This window comes from Bufo gargarizans, chromosome 11 (assembly GCF_014858855.1).
Source record: "Bufo gargarizans isolate SCDJY-AF-19 chromosome 11, ASM1485885v1, whole genome shotgun sequence".
NCBI classification, from domain to species: domain Eukaryota; kingdom Metazoa; phylum Chordata; class Amphibia; order Anura; family Bufonidae; genus Bufo; species Bufo gargarizans.
The window spans coordinates 48,467,888-48,488,076 of record NC_058090.1 but is presented as its reverse complement, the minus strand read 5'-3'; the positions used below and the strand labels follow the sequence as shown (position 1 = coordinate 48,488,076).

At 43.2% G+C, this 20,189-nt stretch overlaps 1 protein-coding gene across 4 annotated transcripts in view; it reads right to left on the bottom strand.

The window, feature by feature from the left end:
- LOC122922106 (N-acetylated-alpha-linked acidic dipeptidase 2-like) overlaps window positions 1–20,189 on the bottom strand; it is a 155,890-nt gene that overhangs the window by 86,745 nt on the left and 48,956 nt on the right. For 3 of the 4 annotated variants that reach the window (XM_044272581.1, XM_044272580.1, XM_044272582.1), the window contains 5 exons: window positions 15,011–15,299; window positions 7,560–7,685; window positions 7,292–7,475; window positions 6,054–6,144; window positions 2,236–2,331 (listed from right to left, as the gene is read on the bottom strand). In XM_044272581.1, coding sequence (XP_044128516.1) covers window positions 2,236–2,331; window positions 6,054–6,144; window positions 7,292–7,475; window positions 7,560–7,685; window positions 15,011–15,299 — 786 coding nt within the window. The remainder of the gene's footprint in view (window positions 1–2,235; window positions 2,332–6,053; window positions 6,145–7,291; window positions 7,476–7,559; window positions 7,686–15,010; window positions 15,300–20,189) is intronic. The other variant, XM_044272583.1, reaches the window with a different exon arrangement.

The window sequence follows — 20,189 nt, the reverse complement described above, 5'->3', positions numbered from 1 at the left end:
GTCGGATGAAATATGCTAATTTTTTTAGATAGGAAATTTGGGTTTTCATGATCTGTATGCCAAAATCATCAATATTAAAACAATAAAAGGCTTGAACTACTTCAGTTGGTGTGTAATGAATCTAAAATATATGAAAGTCTAATGTTTATCAGTACATTACAGAAAATAATGAACTTTATCACAATATGCTATTTTTTTAGAAGGACCTGTACTTAGAAAGTCCAGGTTACGCCCCTTAGTGCTTTTATAGATCTAAGGCTTGCAGAAATGCCCTTTAGTTAAGAGGTTTATTAACGGGACAGACAGATTTCCTCCCACTCATTTTGTAAAATACCCCTGTGGGATCTAAATCTGGTTCTCTCTGTCCTAAGAAAGGCTCCCTTTGAACCACTAGAAGTGATACCCTTAAATTTGCCAACCTTAAAAACAATGTTTTTGTTAGACATTACCATAGCCAGAGGAGTAGGGGATCCAGATTTTTTCATGCAAGTCTCTTACCTTACTGTCTTGAACGACAGAATTGTGTTAAAACATTCACCAGCCTTTCTACCTAAGGTTTTTCAAAACTTAATTGCCAAAAGGAAGTATCTCTCGCCTCGTTCAGTGTATTTCCCACTACAGAGCAAGAATGAACATTCCATAATCTGAATGTATGAAGATGTCTCCTAACCTATTTGGATGCAACACAAGAATTCAGAATATCTGACAGTTCCAGGGTAAAAAATAAAGGACTGGCAACCTCAGAAGCTTCCATAGCCCGCTGGATAAAACTTACTTTTGTTCTCTGTTACCAGGAAAAGAATGTTCCCGCCCCAGTGGGACTCAAAGCACATTCCACTAGAGCAATCTCCACTTCCTGGGCTGAAAATGTATTAGCCTCGGTAGATCAGATTTGTAAAGCTACAACTTGGTCAAACTTTATAAACCAGATTTGCTCGCAAATCAGAACTTTTGGGTGTAAGGTCCTTTCTGCATTGTTCACCCCCTTCCCCCCATCCCCTAGGATTTTCCTTCTCTAAAAATCCTCCAGTTATTGCCATTGGGAAGGCATGAGGAAAAGATGATAATTGGATTTCCCATAGCCCCAACAACAGCACTGGGGTATCCCTCCCCCACTTTTTGTTTTGTTTCTTTTTCATTATTGTCTTGTGACTGATTTCTTTGCATGTTATTTTGTGATAATATAAATGTTTTGTGTGAAGCATATATCGGTCTTCTCTGTCATTAACTGAAGCAGGTAGGAGGAGTCCTTTTTATTTTGGGCTTCTATGTTGTTTCCTGTCCTCGGGGGGCAGTGCTATGGGAAATCCAATGACCAGTAAGAGTAATTTTCATTTTTCCCCACAATGGGGCCACTAATGGAAATAGGACCAACGCTATTAAAATGTATGGAGATGCATGCATATGGTATGTAAGATTAGTTTCATAGCAAGCTATGTGGTGACACGTTCCCTTTTAAAACAATGTGAGTTGGCATAGATTTCCCACATCTTAGCTTATCCTCTGGATAGGTCATCAGTATTTTATCGGTGGGGGGTTTGAAACCTGTGACCCCCCGTGGATCAGCTGTTTAAGAAGGCATTTTTGCAGCTTTCCCTAGGCCAGTGATGTCATGTTCATCAGTCACATTGCATACGCGCAGCTCTGCCACATTCAAGTGGATGTGGCTGAGCTGCAATACCAAGCACAGCCGCTGTATGGCACTGTGCTTGGTAAACTGCGAGAAGGTCATGGTGCTCAAACAGCCGATCAAGTGTCGGACACCCACTGATCAGATATTGGTCAGTTAAAAAGTCTTGGAATAGGATAAGGCCTACAATGGGTTCTGACCAATTTGACTCTCACTATCACTTCTACAAGCTTCTACAGCAACTGTGCATGCGCCACGATCAGCACATGAATAGTCACCGCTCCACACGCAGATTGGAAGCAGAGCCTCTGCACTTGCGCTGCTATTTTGAGCAGCGGCACAAGTGCAAGATTAGGCCCGTGCGAGATGCCTGGCACTGTCAATCAAGTGGCAGGGAGGAGCTTCTTCAGCAGCGAGGACAGCCCCTCACAGGTGAAGAACTCTTGTTAATACGAATCGATTCGCTCTTCTTTACATTCTAGCAATTAATGGCTCATCCTAGTGATACACCGGAGATATTTCTGCATAGACAACCCCTTTTTAAACAAAATATTATGATGTAAGCATAATTTTATCAAGATGGGCCTTGATGAAAAACTCCTCACCTCTTTTCATAAGGAGATGCAAACCCAGGTCCAACTCTGTACGTGATGTTCAGATTGCCTTTCCATTTAGTTGGCACCTCCATTCCAGACAACTTACTAGGAGATATAAGTACACACCAAAGTAAGTGACTACAAGACATGCAGGTCATTATTCAGAAATGCTTTTCAGAAAAAGTTGCCCATACAAAAACAATGGTCTGCCCCCCCCCAAAAAAAAAAAGTATTATATGTGGTGTTTTTCTGTGGAATTCACCCCCTCTACACAAATGGTGAAATCCTTGGCGGAGATCTGCAGTATAGATTGACATACTGCAGAATGAGTCCAGGGGTGCACTGCCAATGAGGCGAGGGGAGGCGATCGCCTCAGGGGCCACCAGGTTGGGGCAAGTGGGGGGCAGCGGAAGGGTTATGAACGCTTCCATTGTGTAAACACTCATCTCTGCATATTCAACTGCATCACTGTTGTCAGGCAAGGTCTCCCTGCCCCTCCGTTTCCTCTAATAGGATTTATTCCTAGTTCATGTAGCCCGTGTCATCATCGCACTGCCTGAGCTGAGCTGCATATACAGTCAGGTCCATAAATATTGGGACATCGACACAATTCTAACATTGTTGGCTCTATACACCACCACATTGGATTTGAAATAAATCAAACAAGATGTGCTTTAACTGCAGACTGTCAGCTTTAATTTGAGGGTATTTACATCCAAATCAGGTGAACGGTGTAGGAATTACAACAGTTTGCATATGTGCCTCCCAAAAGTAATGGGAAAATTGGCTTCTCAGCTGTTCCATGGCCAGGTGTGTGTTATTCCCTCATTATCCCAATTACAATGAGCAGATAAAAGGTCCAGAGTCCATTCCAAGTGTGCTATTTGTATTTGGAATCTGTTGCTGTCAACTCTCAAGATGAGATCCAAAGAGCTGTCACCATCAGTGAAGCAAGCCATCATTAGGCTGAAAAAACAAACCCATCAGAGAGATAGCAAAAACATTAGGCGTGGCCAAGACAACTGTTTGGAACATTCTTAAAAAGAAGGAACGCATCGGTGAGCTCAGCAACACCAAAAGACCCGGAAGACCACGGAAAATAACTGTGGTGGATGACCGAAGAATTATTTCCCGGGTGAAGAAAACACCCTTCACAACAGTTGGCCAGATCAAGAACACTCTCCAGGAGGTAGGTGTATGTGTGTCAAAGTCAACAATTAAGAGAATACTTCACCAGAGTGAATACAGAGGGTTCACCACAAGATGTAAACCATTGGTGAGCCTCAAAAACAGGAAGGCCAGATTAGAGTTTGCCAAACTACATCTAAAAAAGCCTTAACAGTTCTGGAACAACATCCTATGGACAGATGAGACCAAGATCAATTTGTACCAGAGTGATGGGAAGAGAAGAGTATGGAGAAGGAAAGGAACTGCTCATGATCCTAAGCATACCACCTCATCAGTGAAGCATGGTGGTGGTAGTGTCATGGCGTGGGCATGTATGGCTGCCAATGGAACTGGTTCTCTTGTATTTATTGATGATGTGACTGCTGACAAAAGCAGCAGGATGAATTCTGAAGTGTTTCGGGCAATATTATCTGCTCATATTCAGCCAAATGCTTCAGAACTCATTTGGACGGCGCTTCACAGTGCAGATGGACAATTACCCAAAGCATACTGCAAAAGCAGTATAAGGGAAAGAAGTGGAATGTTATGCAGTGGCCAAGTCAATCACCTGACCTGAATCCGATTGAGCATGCATTTCACTTGCTGAAGACAAAACTGAAGGGAAAATGCCCCAAGAACAAGCAGGAACTGAAGACAGTTGCAGTAGAGGCCTGGCAGAGCATCACCAGGGATGAAACCCAGCGTCTGGTGATGTCTATGCGTTCCAGACTTCAGGCTGTAATTGACTGCAAAGGATTTGCAACCAAGTATTAAAAAGTGAAAGTTTGATTTATGATTATTCTGTCCCATTACTTTTGGTTCCTTAACAAGTGGGAGGCACATATGCAAACTGTTGTAATTCCTACACTGTTCACCTGATTTGGATACAAATTAAAGCTGTCTGCAGTTAAATCACATATTGTTTTTCATTTCAAATCCATTGTGGTGGTGTATAAAGCCAAAAAGGTTAGAATTGTGTCGATGTCCCAATATTTATGGACCTGACTGTAGCTCAGGGCACAGACCGGAAAAGGCTGACAGCGGAATGGAGGTAAGTGTTGGAGTCTAATATTTTTATTTGGCAGCATGCTGTTGAGCCACAATGCGGGATCACTATGGGGACATGGGGCTCTAAAAAGGAACATTTTTGTACTGGCAGTTGAGTCAGTACCATGCACACGCTTCTACATAATCAAGTCACATTATTATCACCGCTTCCTACTTTTGATGTTGACAGTGTGTAGCTCATGAAGGAAGTCATATGTTGTTAGCTGGTGTGGTGGGTATATAAGGTGTGTGATAGACTCAACATATATCCCTTGTTGCTATCGTGGGTAAAAAAGGGATGATTATTGACTTTTGGGCCAAGGGTGGCAGTGTTTCTGAAAATACATTTTTTGTGAACTGTTCGCGTGCTGCTGTGGTGAAAGTATCATGAGAGGACAGATGGCATCATTGTGAATAAGTGACATGGAAAATGCAGAGCACCTCATGCCATTGATATGAGAAGTGACAGTTGGGCATGAAGGGCATCGAGGGAGACAGATATGCTACAGTGGAGCAGCTCACCACCAAAATGAACCAGGAGGCCACCAGACATGTATAACATAACAGTCCTGTGAACCCTACTGTGTATAAGGCTCCAAAGCAGAAAGATGGTCACTGCACCTCTGCTAACAAAGGTGTTTCAATTTTTGCTGAATTATCGGAATCGAATGAGTCATGTTTTTTGCTTCATTGAACAGATGGACGTTGGCATCTCAGGCAAGAAACATCAGAGAACAAATATCCTGCAACCATTGCTGGAAGAACACAAGCTGGTGGTGGCAGCGTTATGGTCTGGGGAATGTTTTTGTGGCATTCTCTGGGCCCACTCATCCATTTGGAAGGCACTATCAACCAATTTGGGTATGAATTCATCCTTGCAGATCACATACATGCTTATTGTCTTCCCTGAGTAGGATTGAATCTTCCAGCAAGACAATGTGATATTTTACAGAGCTACTAATGTCCAACATTGGAAGAGCATGACCAAGACTTCCAAATACTACCCTGGCCCCCTAATTCCCCAGACATGAACCCAGTTCAGTATCTGTGGGACCACCACGATGGTTGTGTTTGCTCTATGGATCCTCCTCCACACTCCCTCCAGCAGATCGGGATGCACTGCAGTCAGCCTGGCTCCAGATACCTGTGACAACCTACCAGGACCTTACTGAGTCATTCCCAGCCCGTCTAGCTGCTGTCCGTGCTGGATAAGGTGGTCATAATAATGTGACCTGATTGTCTATGTATGCATTAGGGCTGTATTCTCACATGCAGAATGGCATCAGTAAAATGTGAAGCTGCCATTTTACTTCAAACTACTACTATTGTTCCATGCCTTTAAATACGGTTCTTGGTTGCAGAGCTTTTGTATTTGAAACACAATGGTTACGTGGCACACTTACTGTAAGTTGCCATTCATTATACCAGAGTGCGCTCTAAACGGCATTCACAATAATATGTGTATGCACAGTCCTCCCTGAGGCTAATCCCGCCTGCCCTTACTACCCGCAATGCATTGAGCTCCTCACATGCACTAGCCAGTAACAATAGCCCCCCAAAAGTCTCAGTAACCAGAGCCCATCATGGTTTCCAAAAGTGAACTGTAAATGTACCTGAGATATTTGACAGCATCATTGTAACCGATGGGTGTCACTGGAATTTTGGGTAATTTGATGTCCTTTTCATCTAAGAAAAATGCAGAATCTGAAAGGAAAAAATATACGTATGCTATGTTTACAGTGGCAGCTTGCGATGACTGCTGAAAAAGTGATCTGTACAGACCAAGAACTGAAGCCTATTAGTCAGTGACCAGTGCAAAAAGTGTAGGATTTTAGGACTTTTTTTTTTAAACATTAAAGATTAAAAATAATAACCCAAAATTATTAAAAAATATGTTTAATGTTGAAACCTAATTAAAATAATAGGTCATTATCTGATGATAGCTGACCTTTAAATTGAAATAATTACAAAAATCCTGTTTCGTGATCAGCTCCTCTTTTTTGAAGATTTTAAAATTTTAGAGCTCTTATGAGACAAATATGCAAAAACATTTGGATTAGGGCAGATATTTTTATAGCATTGCATGTAAATTATGCAGTGGTCTGACTGCTGTGGAACTTGGGTAACTCAATAAGCAAAAGAATGCATCATATTTGAAGGTGAGCCCTGCATTTGACATTTATATGACACCAATAAAAATAAAAACCCTGCCAGCCAAAGGGACCCACAGCAATAGTTAAATTCAAACAAAGTTTGGTAAATGTGGTGCGGTACTGATAACCCACACGCCTCGGCCTCAACTATTGCTGTGGGCCCCTTTGACTGGCAGGGTTTTTCAGTATCTATCTGTGCACATTCATGGTGTTTTATATGCATCAGCCGTTTGAAGTTGTAGTAACTTTATTCATCGTTCCCAGAACGTTTATTCTCTTAGGAAATACGCTCCCCAAGCACAAGCTCTTTATATAGAGTACATCCCCAACTGGAGTTCCATTATCTGGATTTTTTTTATTTTATTTTTTTTTTATTGTATTGCATTCTGATGTTTATTAAATGTTTTTATTAATGATTTTCGTTCCATATGCCCGTATGTGAGTGCTCGGACTATACTATACTTTATATACCTTTTCCCTAGTTGACTAGGCGGGTCAATTCAGTTCTTGTAGCATCATTGCACGATTTAGGCTGGGTGAGCCTCAATATCTATATTCCATTTATATGACACCAACACTCGGTGTGCCATTGTAATACTATACTGTAGATATTGGTCTGATTTTTCAACTTCCCTAAAACACAAACCATGTGTAATACCGCAGCATCTACAGACTGTTTAGGACTGCATGCTCCTTACTAGTAGATGGGTAGAATGGTGTTCGCGGGTCACCATTATTTATGAATAGAGTTCCTCTCTGAGCCCCCGTTCCTGGTAGCCACCAGTCCACAGGGTACACTTGGTCAAGGCTACCAACCACGTAGTCAGCTGGATCAGAATATAAAATCATTCCAGCGCAGCCAAACCTCTCTGCGTTGTTCACCTAAGGTTGCAAATTGAGAAAAGGTATTAATGATCCTAATGGTCAATAAATTACTAAAGATTTTTTTAAGATTTACTTACGCACCTTGTCACCTCTGAAAATGTGACCATATCTGGCAATTGCTACCGTCCCAGTTAGATTCATTGCCAGATCCCGCGTTAGGTAATAGAAGTCTTCAACTTTTCCGTAATTCACATAAACTGGGTCTCCCTAGTGAAATAAAGTCTGCTTGGTATGATTGTTCTGGGCACAATATACGATTCCATAGCTGGACTATACAAAAACTCCAGAAAAACACTAAAATGTATCAACAGATAATACACATGTACAGTCCACTATATTATACACTTCTGTAATTAGTATTTAATAAAATATGTTCTGATTTATTCCAGAGCAAAAACACTGTTGTGAAACCTTAAAAACTACAGAGCTCTGTGAAGTTATACTCATTATAAAAAAAATAATAAATACTGCACTAAGACGGAGTTGTTGGAATTAAATGATTAAAATATATATATATACTAGACATTAAGCCCGTTACAATAACGGGCGTTAGAACAGTAGTGCTGACACTGTTATGGGGTTCGTCTGTGGCTGACACATAGCATCTTATGCTATGTGTCTTCCACAGATCCCCCCATAACAGTGTCAGCCACAGACGAGCCCCATAACAGTGTCAGCCACAGACCAGCCCCATAACAGTGTCATCCATAGGTACCCCCCCATAACAGTGTCATCCACAGGTACCCCCCCATAACAGTGTCATCCACAGGTACCCCCCCCATAACAGTGTCATCCACAGGTACCCCCCCCATAACAGTGTCATCCACAGGTACCCCCCCATAACAGTGTCATCCACAGGTACCCCCCCATAACAGTGTCATCCACAGGTACCCCCCCATAACAGTGTCAGCCACAGACGAGCCCCATAACAGTGTCAGCCACAGACGAGCCCCATAACAGTGTCAGCCACAGACGAGCCCCATAACAGTGTCAGCCACAGACGAGCCCCATAACAGTGTCAGCCACAGACCAGCCCCATAACAGTGTCATCCATAGGTACCCCCCCATAACAGTGTCATCCACAGATCCCCCCATAACAGTGTCGCTCTTTAGTGTGAATGTAATGGCAGCGGGGCCCGGTGCAGTCACTGTATTGCACCGGCCCCGCTCAGAGTAGTAATACTTTGAATAACTGTAATAATAATAACGATTTTCACTTCTTCACTTACTACATGGTGAGGCAGGAGGCCGGGCACTGGCAGCGTAACTCACTACGTCATGCGCCGGCGCCACCTGCTTCATTCATGCAGTGGGCGGAGCAGGGGGGTCACTTAGTGAGTTACGCTACCAGTGCCTGGCCGCCCGCCCGGCCTCCTGCCTCACCATGTAGTAAGTGAGCGGGGCCGGTGCAATACAGTGACTGCCCCCCGCTGCCATTACAATAGGATGCTGCACATGTAGTGTCCGTGGAGTGTGTGCCGATGGAGCGGCGTCTGGCCGTACTGCGCGTGTGGGGAAGCGGGCGCATGCGCAGTGTGGCATAATGAGTAAGATAGCCGGCTCTCAGTGTGGACGGCCCCCCGGGATCTGTGACGGCTGCGCTTTCCCGTGTGCTCCAGGCAGAGTATAACTCTAAAAAGCCGCTGTGCCCGGCTTCCAGCGTTCTCCTCCCTGAGCGCTGCTTTCCCGCCGCTGTGCCTCCGAGCCCGGCTCTGCGACCTGGATTGGCCTGTGTGTGTGTGTGTCCGTCTGCTGCGCATGCGCACTTCTATAATCGGCACACACGCACGAACACCAGCCCTGATCACGTACACAGGGCTTTTATTAGTATAGATGTAATGATTACAATATTAGAGCGGAAGAATCTGTTTATTGGGGAAAACTGTACTTTTGAAAGAAGGCTCTAGGCCCCTGTTGGGCCGCCTCAAGCCTGGATACAGTATAAGATATGGTTAGCATGGAGGCATACAGGTTCTGTATGGTATCCTGCGGCACATTTGCCCACAGATGTTAAGCTTAGACCTGTAGATCCTGCACACGCGTAGGCTGCAGAAGGTGACTGCTAGCAGGTCCCATAATGCTTGATTGGTGATGAATCTGGTGACTGGGCAGGCCATGGAAGAATTGCAATCTGGCTGAGAAACCCTTACTGTGAGGGGGCAAGCATCACCCTGCTGAAAAATGCCAGTTGAAAGTGTAACACCCCAGAGTTGTGTCACGAAACTGTTCTACCCCGCTACAATCTGTTAAGAGCCTTTATCTTGTCATCTAATATGAGTTTACATTATGTCATTCACAAATGTGCATTATAAACCACGTTAAATGTTTATTGTTGCAATTTCACCAGCAGGTGGCAGCAATGCGTTGGTAAGGGATTAGGTTCAGTTAAGTACATCTAAGCTGGAATAGTTAATTCAAGTTTAGGCTTTTTTCACACTTGCGGCAGTGTGATCCGGCGGGCAGTTCCGTCGTCGGAACTGGCTGCCGGATCCGCCGATTTGGATGTGACTGAAAGCATTTGTGAGACGCATCCGGATGCAGATCCGTCTCTCAAATGCGATGCAAGAATGGATCTGTCTCTCTACTTGTCATGCGGACAGACGGATTCATCTTGTATCATTTTTCACGGATCCGGCATTGCGGTTTTTTGAATGCCGGATCCAGAACTAATACATTCCTACGGGGAAAAATGCCGGATCCGGCATTCAGGCAAGTCTTCAGGTTTTTTTGCCGGAGATAAAACCGTAGCATGCTACGGTTTTATCTTTTGCCTGATCAGTCAAAATGACTGAACTGAAGACATCCTAATGCATCCTGAACGGATTACTCTCCATTCAGAATGCATGGGGATATGCCTGATCAGTTCTTTTCCGGTATAGAGCCCCTGTAATGGAATTCTATGCCGGAAAAGAAAAACGCTAGTGTGAAAGTACCCTTAAATCCCCCTCTGTGAGCAGAGTGGGCTGTGCCCCTATCCTGCAGCATGGATGGAGAAGAAAGTTAGAGGGAGTGTGCCAGCTACCACTGTTGGGGAAGGCTGTTCGTGTTAGGAGCTCCCAGATATAGGGAAGAAAGCCAGGATCTTGTCTTGGCTGAGACATTGATCAAATCCCCAGCCTGAGCCCTGCAGCCTCAGCTGGATGAAACAAGCAGACAACCTCCAGTTCCAGGAAGAAAGCATACCCTGAGAAGATAACTGTGAGTAAAGTCCAGAGACCCAGGAGAAGCCATATTCCTCCTCAGCTAGTCAGTCCCCATACAACAGAAGATAGAAAGTGCAGAAGCCAAATTCCTGCCACAGTATAGAGCTACAAAGCAGACGTCCTTTCCTGCAAGCTCCAGGTTGATAGAGCAGAAGATTCATTCCTGCCAACCATTGATGAAAGCCTGCTGGGACCTAAGACTAAAGCTGTACCTTGCTTGGATGAAAGTTACTCTCCGTAAAGATAAATTTGAACTTTACCACAAGTCTGGATGTCAGTTTCTGCTGCAAAATCCCTCTAGTACTCCTCCTATCACTACACTTCATTTTATTACAAGTGAGCCAGGAGGCCAGCCGTACCCAGGTAGGAGACACCGTTGACACAATTACCACTACCATACAGAGACATTACCCCACTCTGGCATTCCTAAACTGGGATGTGAGTTATAACACCTTTGAAGGGCCCTGTAATTGTACCCTGCGCACGCTACAATTGGCATCACGAATAAACATAGACTATCATCTACACCTGACCCAGACATTGCATAATTTAGCATCAGTGTGTACACCCCGTATCCTGCTCTATTGCAAAAGCCTTGCCATGAGCAACAACACGTGGCTGCAACATGTCCTGCACTTATCACTGTGTCCCGCATATCACTAATAGGGGTGACCAACTGTTGTATGCGATGGCTCTCCAGATCATCACACCAGCAATTGGGGCAGTGTGTCACTCCACAGTAAAGGCAGGATTGAAGCACTCACCACGAGGCCTCCATACTTGAACCAGTCACTGGATACCAAACAGTACCTGTATGTGTTGCTAAAGATGATATTGTTCCAGCACATAGCAGTTCAGGTGTCACATACATGACACCACTGCAAATGAATGGCTGTAAAACCGTGGGAGCTGCTGGTACTTGTTAGTGCATCAAATGATTGAAACTACTGGTGGCCTCCCTTGGCCACCCAGAGCTTGTTTGCTGTGTGTGCATAGCCCCACATAACAACTGCTCCCAACACCTCCTAACACCAAGGTCAAGGTCTGAATGGCCTGGATGGCAGGCAGTTTGTTGAAAGGACCATCCTGCTTCTCTCTGTCCAATGATGTGCCCTCTGTGACAGTCTTTTAACTGGACAAAATGTCTTCAAGTGCATTTTGGCATGTCTAGCAGTCAGCAATCTCAGCCAAAAGATTCACTACCCCAAAGTAGCCTCTGAGAGCCATTTTATAGGGCAGCAAAGGAAGCAGTTTTATGCTCTCTTGTTCCAAGACCCAGTGATTTATTAGACCATACCTGTAATCATTTACATATCTCCCAAAGACATAATCAATGAGTGTACAATACTAATCACAACCACTGTATCTAAAAACTATTGAAATATGAGACCATAACTCTATGGCAAACAAGTAACTGCTGCTGAAGATCCCAAATGTTAACTCCCGCCCAAAAAAATAAATAAAAAAAATTAAGGTTGTGTTTTATCTGTATTAGTTATGTATATTTTATTCTTATTTTTAACAGAAATGTTGAAAGTTGGGAAAAGTGTTAAGGACAGGAGCTTCATCTTGCTTTACTGTACATCCCGAGTGCAGCAATAATATCCCTGAGCTGCCTTCATCTGGTGCCCGACAGCAGCTTGTTCTAAGCCAGGTAAAGAGCAATACACTAATTATAGTCCATTTATTACAGGACAACTACAGACCCGTAGTACAAGCACATAGCACATGTAGGACATGTGGAAATCAGTATAATACATGTAGAACAGTTAGAGAGCAGTAAAGTACATGTAGTACAGGTAGAGAGCAATACAGTACATGTAGGACAAGTAGAGAGAAGTACAGTAAATGTGGCACAGGTAGACAGCAGTATAGTACATTTAGCACTAGCGGAGAACAGTATAGTGTGCATTTAGCACTAGCGGAGAACAGTATAGTATATTTAGCACTAGTGGAGAACAGTATAGTATATTTAGCACTAGCGGAGAACAGTATAGTACATTTAGCACTAGCGGAGAACAGTATAGTGTGCATTTAGCACTAGCGGAGAACAGTATAGTACATTTAGCACTAGTGGAGAACAGTATAGTACATTTAGCACTAGTGGAGAACAGTATAGTACATTTAGCACTAGCGGAGAACTGTATAGTACATTTAGCACTAGCGGAGAACAGTATAGTATATTTAGCACTAGCGGAGAACAGTATAGTATATTTAGCACTAGCGGAGAACAGTATAGTACATTTAGCACTAGTGGAGAACAGTATAGTATATTTAGCACTAGCGGAGAACAGTATAGTACATTTAGCACTAGTGGAGAATAGTATAGTACATTTAGCACTAGCGGAGAACAGTATAGTGTGCATTTAGCACTAGCGGAGAACAGTATAGTACATTTAGCACTAGCGGAGAACAGTATAGTATATTTAGCACTAGTGGAGAACAGTATAGTACATTTAGCACTAGCGGAGAACAGTATAGTATATTTAGCACTAGTGGAGAATAGTATAGTACATTTAGCACTAGCGGAGAACAGTATAGTGTGCATTTAGCACTAGCGGAGAACAGTATAGTGTGCATTTAGCACTAGCGGAGAACAGTATAGTACATTTAGCACTAGCGGAGAACAGTATAGTGTGCATTTAGCACTAGCGGAGAACAGTATAGTGTGCATTTAGCACTAGCGGAGAACAGTATAGTACATTTAGCACTAGCGGAGAATAGTATAGTATATTTAGCACTAGTGGAGAACAGTATAGTATATTTAGCACTAGCGGAGAACAGTATAGTACATTTAGCACTAGCGGAGAACAGTATAGTATATTTAGCACTAGTGGAGAACAGTATAGTATATTTAGCACTAGCGGAGAACAGTATAGTACATTTAGCACTAGCGGAGAACAGTATAGTGTGCATTTAGCACTAGCGGAGAACAGTATAGTACATTTAGCACTAGTGGAGAACAGTATAGTACATTTAGCACTAGCGGAGAACAGTATAGTACATTTAGCACTAGCGGAGAACTGTATAGTACATTTAGCACTAGCGGAGAACAGTATAGTATATTTAGCACTAGCGGAGAACAGTATAGTATATTTAGCACTAGCGGAGAACAGTATAGTACATTTAGCACTAGTGGAGAACAGTATAGTATATTTAGCACTAGCGGAGAACAGTATAGTACATTTAGCACTAGTGGAGAAAAGTATAGTACATTTAGCACTAGCGGAGAACAGTATAGTGTGCATTTAGCACTAGCGGAGAACAGTATAGTACATTTAGCACTAGCGGAGAACAGTATAGTATATTTAGCACTAGTGGAGAACAGTATAGTATATTTAGCACTAGCGGAGAACAGTATAGTATATTTAGCACTAGCGGAGAACAGTATAGTACATTTAGCACTAGCGGAGAACAGTATAGTATATTTAGCACTAGCGGAGAACAGTATAGTACATTTAGCACTAGCGGAGAACAGTATAGTGTGCATTTAGCACTAGCGGAGAACAGTATAGTACATTTAGCACTAGCGGAGAACAGTATAGTATATTTAGCACTAGTGGAGAATAGTATAGTATATTTAGCACTAGTGGAGAACAGTATAGTATATTTAGCACTAGCGGAGAACAGTATAGTACATTTAGCACTAGCGGAGAACAGTATAGTATATTTAGCACTAGTGGAGAACAGTATAGTATATTTAGCACTAGCGGAGAACAGTATAGTGTGCATTTAGCACTAGCGGAGAACAGTATAGTATATTTAGCACTAGCGGAGAACAGTATAGTACATTTAGCACTAGCAGATAACAGTACAGTGCATGTAGCACATACAGAGTAGTATATTACATGTGGTAAAAATAAAATAAAACAACACACTGAATGAACCTCTAATTTGACCTTTACTTGGATCTGATTTACAACGGTCCAAAGTTGTTTTGGCAGCATGTAGGCCCTGATTTATCAACACCAGCATGTGCTACACCTGATGACAAGCCTGATTATCAGTCGGTGTGAATGGACCTTTGGTCTCTCAGAGCCTCCATCTCCATTAATAAGCTGAATGTCTATGTGATAACCTCAGAGATGTATCTTGAACCTTTTGTGCCCCACTGAATAATCTATAACGGGGTCTCCTCCTACCATGTGCCCGTCAAAATACTAGTGTCTATGGGCACCCTCAGGGACCAGGTCCCCGATACAACTCCCACCTTTGCATCTCCCTGATAAATATACTGTATGGTGTGCATATAGCCTCTCATTTGTAAATTGTAAACTAACTTCCTGCGTTTTTGATACATACTAATAAGCGAATACGTTATGAACTTACCACAATAACGCCTGATGGTGAATAGGCGTTGAAAGGATTTACCACAGTGGAATCATTCTGGTCAGGACTGAGAATCTTTTCCACTTTGGCTGAGAGATCACTTTCCACCCCATCAGCAGACAAAATGGACACATAATTGGGATCACTTGCATTGGGGTAAGAGAGAAGAACGGTGTAGTTGTAGATCTTGGATCCATGTAGACTTGATTTCCAAGTGTTATGTATATACTTCACCAAAACCTCCTCCTCCTGGAAACTTCCAGCTATATGAGGCCTGCTAGAAAAAAACCTGCAGAGTAGAAAAATGATAGCTTATTTAAGCTAATACAAAACCTTTTTTTTTTTTTATCAGAATAGTCATAAAGGCCCTCTTCACATCTGTTAGAAGGTCTGGCACAGATCAGATTACGGAATCCTCTGCCACCGTTGGATCCTCATTGACTGCAAAGAGGTCTGGTGGAGAGCCAGTTGATTTCCGGCATAAATGCTAGGTTCCAGCCAGACAAGAAAACATTGCGTAAAATGGTTTGTTTTTTTTGTCTGGCCGACAGTCGGCATTTGCACCTGATCAGACAGCCAGATCTCCTAAACAGAGATGTAAATGAGACCATATAGGTTGTTTATGTGCCAAAAACAAATAAAAATGATGGAAGTGGCCACTTAATCTGGTTTTAGACCTGAGCTCTGCCCTGTTTTCCCATTACTGTGTGATTTTTGGAAAGAGGGAATGCAAATTAGCTCTTAGCAAGTCACTGGGGCACTGGCACTATTTTGGTAGCAGTGCCTATCTGTACCATTGTTTTCAGGGGCACTATTCATGTGTCACTATACTTGGGGGTAGCTATAGTTACTGGTCATGATGTGGAGGTACAACTGGTCTTTGTATACTGCATTTTGATTAGTATAGAAGTATGGGGATGGGAGTTAACATAAACCTTGGGGCTTGTGCGTCAGATTTTCTAAGGCCTCTTTCACACAGGCGTTGCGGGAAAATGTGCGGGTGCGTTGCGGGAACACGCACGATTTTTCTGCGTGAGTGCAAAACATTGTAATGCGTTTTTCACGTGCGTGAGAAAAATCGCGCATGTTTGGTACCCAAACCCGAACTTCTTTACAGAAGTTCGGGCTTGAGATCGATGTTCTGTAGATTGTATTATTTTCCCTTATAACATGGTTATAAGGGAAAATAATAGCATTCTGAATACAGAATGCATAGTAAAATAGCGCTGGAGGGGTTAAAAAAATTTTAAAAAAAGATTTAACTCACCTTAATCCACTTGATCGCGCCCTGGCATCTTTTCTGTCTTAGCTGTGTGCAGTAACAGGACCTGTGGTGACGTCACTCCGGTCATCACATGATCCATCTCCATGGTAAAAGATCATGTGATGGATCATGTGATGACCGGATTGACGTCACCACAGGTCCTGTTGCTGAAAACAGCACAGAAGACACACAGAAGAGAAGCCGGCTACGCGAGCAAGTGGATTAAGGTGAGTTAAATTATTTTTTATTTTTTGTTAACCCCTCCAGCACTATTTTACTATGCATTCTGTATTCAGAATGCTATTATTTTCCCTTCTAACCATGTTATAAGGGAAAATAATAATGATCGGGTCTCCATCCCGATCGTCTCCTAGCAACCGTGCGTGAAAATCGCACCGCATCCGCACTTGCTTGCGGATGCTAGCGATTTTCACGCAACCCCATTCATTTCTATGGAGCCTGCGTTACGTGAAAAACGCACAAAATAGAGCATGCTGCGATTTTCACGCAACGCACAAGTGATGCATGAAAATCACCGCTCATGTGAATAACCCCATAGAAATGAATGGGTCAGGATTCAGTGCGGGTGCAATGCGTTCAACTCGCCCATTGCACCCGCGCGGAATTCTCGCCCGTGTGAAAGGGGCCTAAGGCTAGTTGCACACTAACGTTAGAGCTCCCCGGCAGGCTGTTCCAGCAGAGGATAGCCGGCCGGACTTCTCTGGGTGCAGCATAGCTGGATGTTACTACGTGCCTGCCAGCTCCAATTGACTATAATGAGATGCGGCAGAGATTTGTCCACTACCTGGCAAATAGGTTTTCAGACTAGAGGGATGGAATGCTGGTGCTCCAAGGGACAAGGGCCCACCTTGGGTGCACCAAATCCTAACTGAAAATATTATTAAAAAGTGATCTCTCTGCGATGCTGTAGGTAAGGTATGTTTTTAATTGTCGTCACAAGCAATACATGGAACTAGGTTCTGGTTAATAGGGTAAAACTAGCTGACAGACTCTCATTAAAAAGTCTCCATAAAATATTTGCCAAAAATGATGTTTACCTTCACCTTAATGAATAAAGAAATCTAAACAAATGAACAATAGTATCCAGTGTTGGAGCAGGGGAGGTTGCAGAACTGGAAGAACGTGCTAAAATTCACAGTCTGTCTCTTATAGTAAGAACATGATGTTTCACAATCTACTGAAAGCCTAATGTTTTAGCTTCACATGCCAGCATTTGCATCGCTATTTCTAAGTCAACACTAGGAGCGGCTCCAAAAAATTTCATTATGATCTTTCTGTGTTTTTTTTTCTCTGGTTTTGGTTTACATATATTGTACAATGTAATGTGAAAAAGTGATACAAAAGCATCTTACATCACATAAATACTTTAGTATATTGACCAAAATGCAGATCCGTGGGTACATGCTCCTATCTAGTGGAGCAAGGAGAGCATAGTCAATGGGCTCCGGCGGTGAACGGCAGTATCCAGGGAGGCCAGATCTGGAGAACTGCCAGAACAGCCTGCTGGATTGCTCTGCCGCCTTTGTGAAACCAACCTTAATGTGCTCTTTTGAGTTAAAATTTGGTTTATTATGAAATTTTTTGGATGGCATCGGTGAAAGCTGGAGAAATAAGCAAAATAAAATAAATTAAAAAAAGGGGGGGGATGCAGAATTCTAAATAATATTACTAAACATACATTAGAGAATTTAGTTTGCAAAAAGATTCAGTTTTACTTACCCTGTTGGCAGCAGTTAACAGTTAAAGGGCTTCTGTCACCCCACTAAACTTCTTTTTTTTTTTTGCTTACTTATAATCCCTACACTGCGATTTATGGCTACATGATCAAATTAATCATTTTGGTCCTGTAGATTTAGTTTAAAACAAGCTTTTAAAATATGCTAATTACCTTGCTACCAGCAAGTAGGGCGGCTACTTGCTGGTAGCAGCCGCATCCTCCGATCGTAAAGACGCCCCCTCCACATTGTGATTGACAGGGCCAGGGAACGGGATCGTTCTCTGCTGGCCCTGCCTGTTTGCATTTAAAATCTTGCGCCTGCGCAGTGGCCGTACCTGTCTTCAATTGGCGCAGGCGCACTGAGAGGCGGCCGCTCCATCCTCAATGCGCCTGCGCTGGGTGTAGATGTGACGTCATCGGCGCAGGCGCATTGAGGATAGAGCGGCCGAGCGAGCGGCCGCCTCTCAGTGTGCCTGCGCCAATTGAAGACTGGTACGGCCGCGGCGCAGGCGCCAGATTTTAAATGCAAACAGGCAGGGCCAGCAGAGAACGATCCCGTTCCCTGGCCCTGTCAATCACAATGTGGAGGGGGCGTCTTTACGATCGGAGGATGCGGCTGCTACCAGCAAGTAGCCGTCCTACTTGCTGGTAGCAAGGTAATTAGCATATTTTAAAAGCTTGTTTTAAACTAAATCTACAGGACCAAAATGATTAATTTGATCATGTAGCCATAAATCGCAGTGTAGGGATTATAAGTAAGCAAAAAAAAATAAAATAAAAGGTTTAGTGGGGTGACAGAAGCCCTTTATATGCACCGAGGGCGGACCCAAACTACTCTGTGCGCCCTTGCTCCTCCTGCTTGTTATGTCAGCCCCTCCTACTCCCTGATTGACTGGGGCAGGTTCCTACTTGGCTATCTCTCCTGGTCCTGTCAATTAAGGACAGGGAGGGGCGTATAGACAAAGCAGGAAGAGCAAAGGTGCACAGAATGGCTTGTGTGTCCTTGGTGCAATTAACTGATAATTTGCATATGGATTAAAAGTACTTTCTCTCCCGAAAAAAAGCAATGGATCGCTAAGCGAAAGGTTTCATTACATTTAGCTGATCTAGCCCTACAAGTCTTAGCCATTTTCATTGTCACAGGTTCTCTTTAAGAATGATATTGGAAGTACTGAAGTAACAATTATTAAATTTATTTGACACATAAAGGGGTTCTGTCATGATTAATATTCTACATTTTTCAAACCAGCTCCTGGATCTGAATACTTTTCTTATTACATGTAACTAAAAATTTTGTATAGCCAGTGAGCTATTCAATAAAATGTATCTGTATAGCACCACCTGCTGTTCTTTTCCTTATTTCTCTTTCCACCTAACTGAGGTGGTCGCACACGCTCAGTTTAAATCTTCAAATGCCGCCAGCCATATCTACGAGCTGTGGCACTTACAGAGAAAGAGCTACAGGAGAAAGGAAATGCCCCCAAACTGACAGCTTGATATACAGTAAATCCAGCAGAACAATTGGAGCAATGAATGAGGAGATCTCTGGATCTATGTGAGGTACAGGGCTGGTTCTAGCTTTGTTAGAAAGAGATTGTCATGTCCTATATGATGTCTGGTTGTCATCAGTCACGGCATGACCCCTTTAAGGCTGGGTCTGCACGGAGATATTGGACACAGCTAGTGTTGAGCGAGCATGCTCGGCTGAATACCTGTTCGGCTCGAGCATCGCTATGCTCGGCTCATGGCGGTACTCGGCCGAGTACCGCATGTACTCGAGAGCCGTGCTCGAGAGCCATGCTCGAGTCTCCTCCCCGCATGTTTCACGGCTGCTAAGCAGCCAATAAACGTGCAGGTAAGTACTGCCATCACTGTAATGCCAGTACAGTGATTGGCTGGCCAGAACGTGTCATCGGGTGCTATATAGAACCCATTGACGCGGGTTCGGCTCATTGCGAGTCAGGGAGAGCTGCGCTTAGGAAGGGACAGAGAGTGTAGGGAGTTTGTGATCGCAGATTATTCAATTTTTAAATGTTTCAAAGACCCAAAAGTCCTTTTAAGAACTATTGTGTGTGGTGGCAGCAATTTCATCTTGCAAAGTAGTCTTCGATTTTTTTTTTCTCCATACTTTGCAATACTTTTTCTATAGAGTGTGTCTGCAGTGACTTGTGACATCT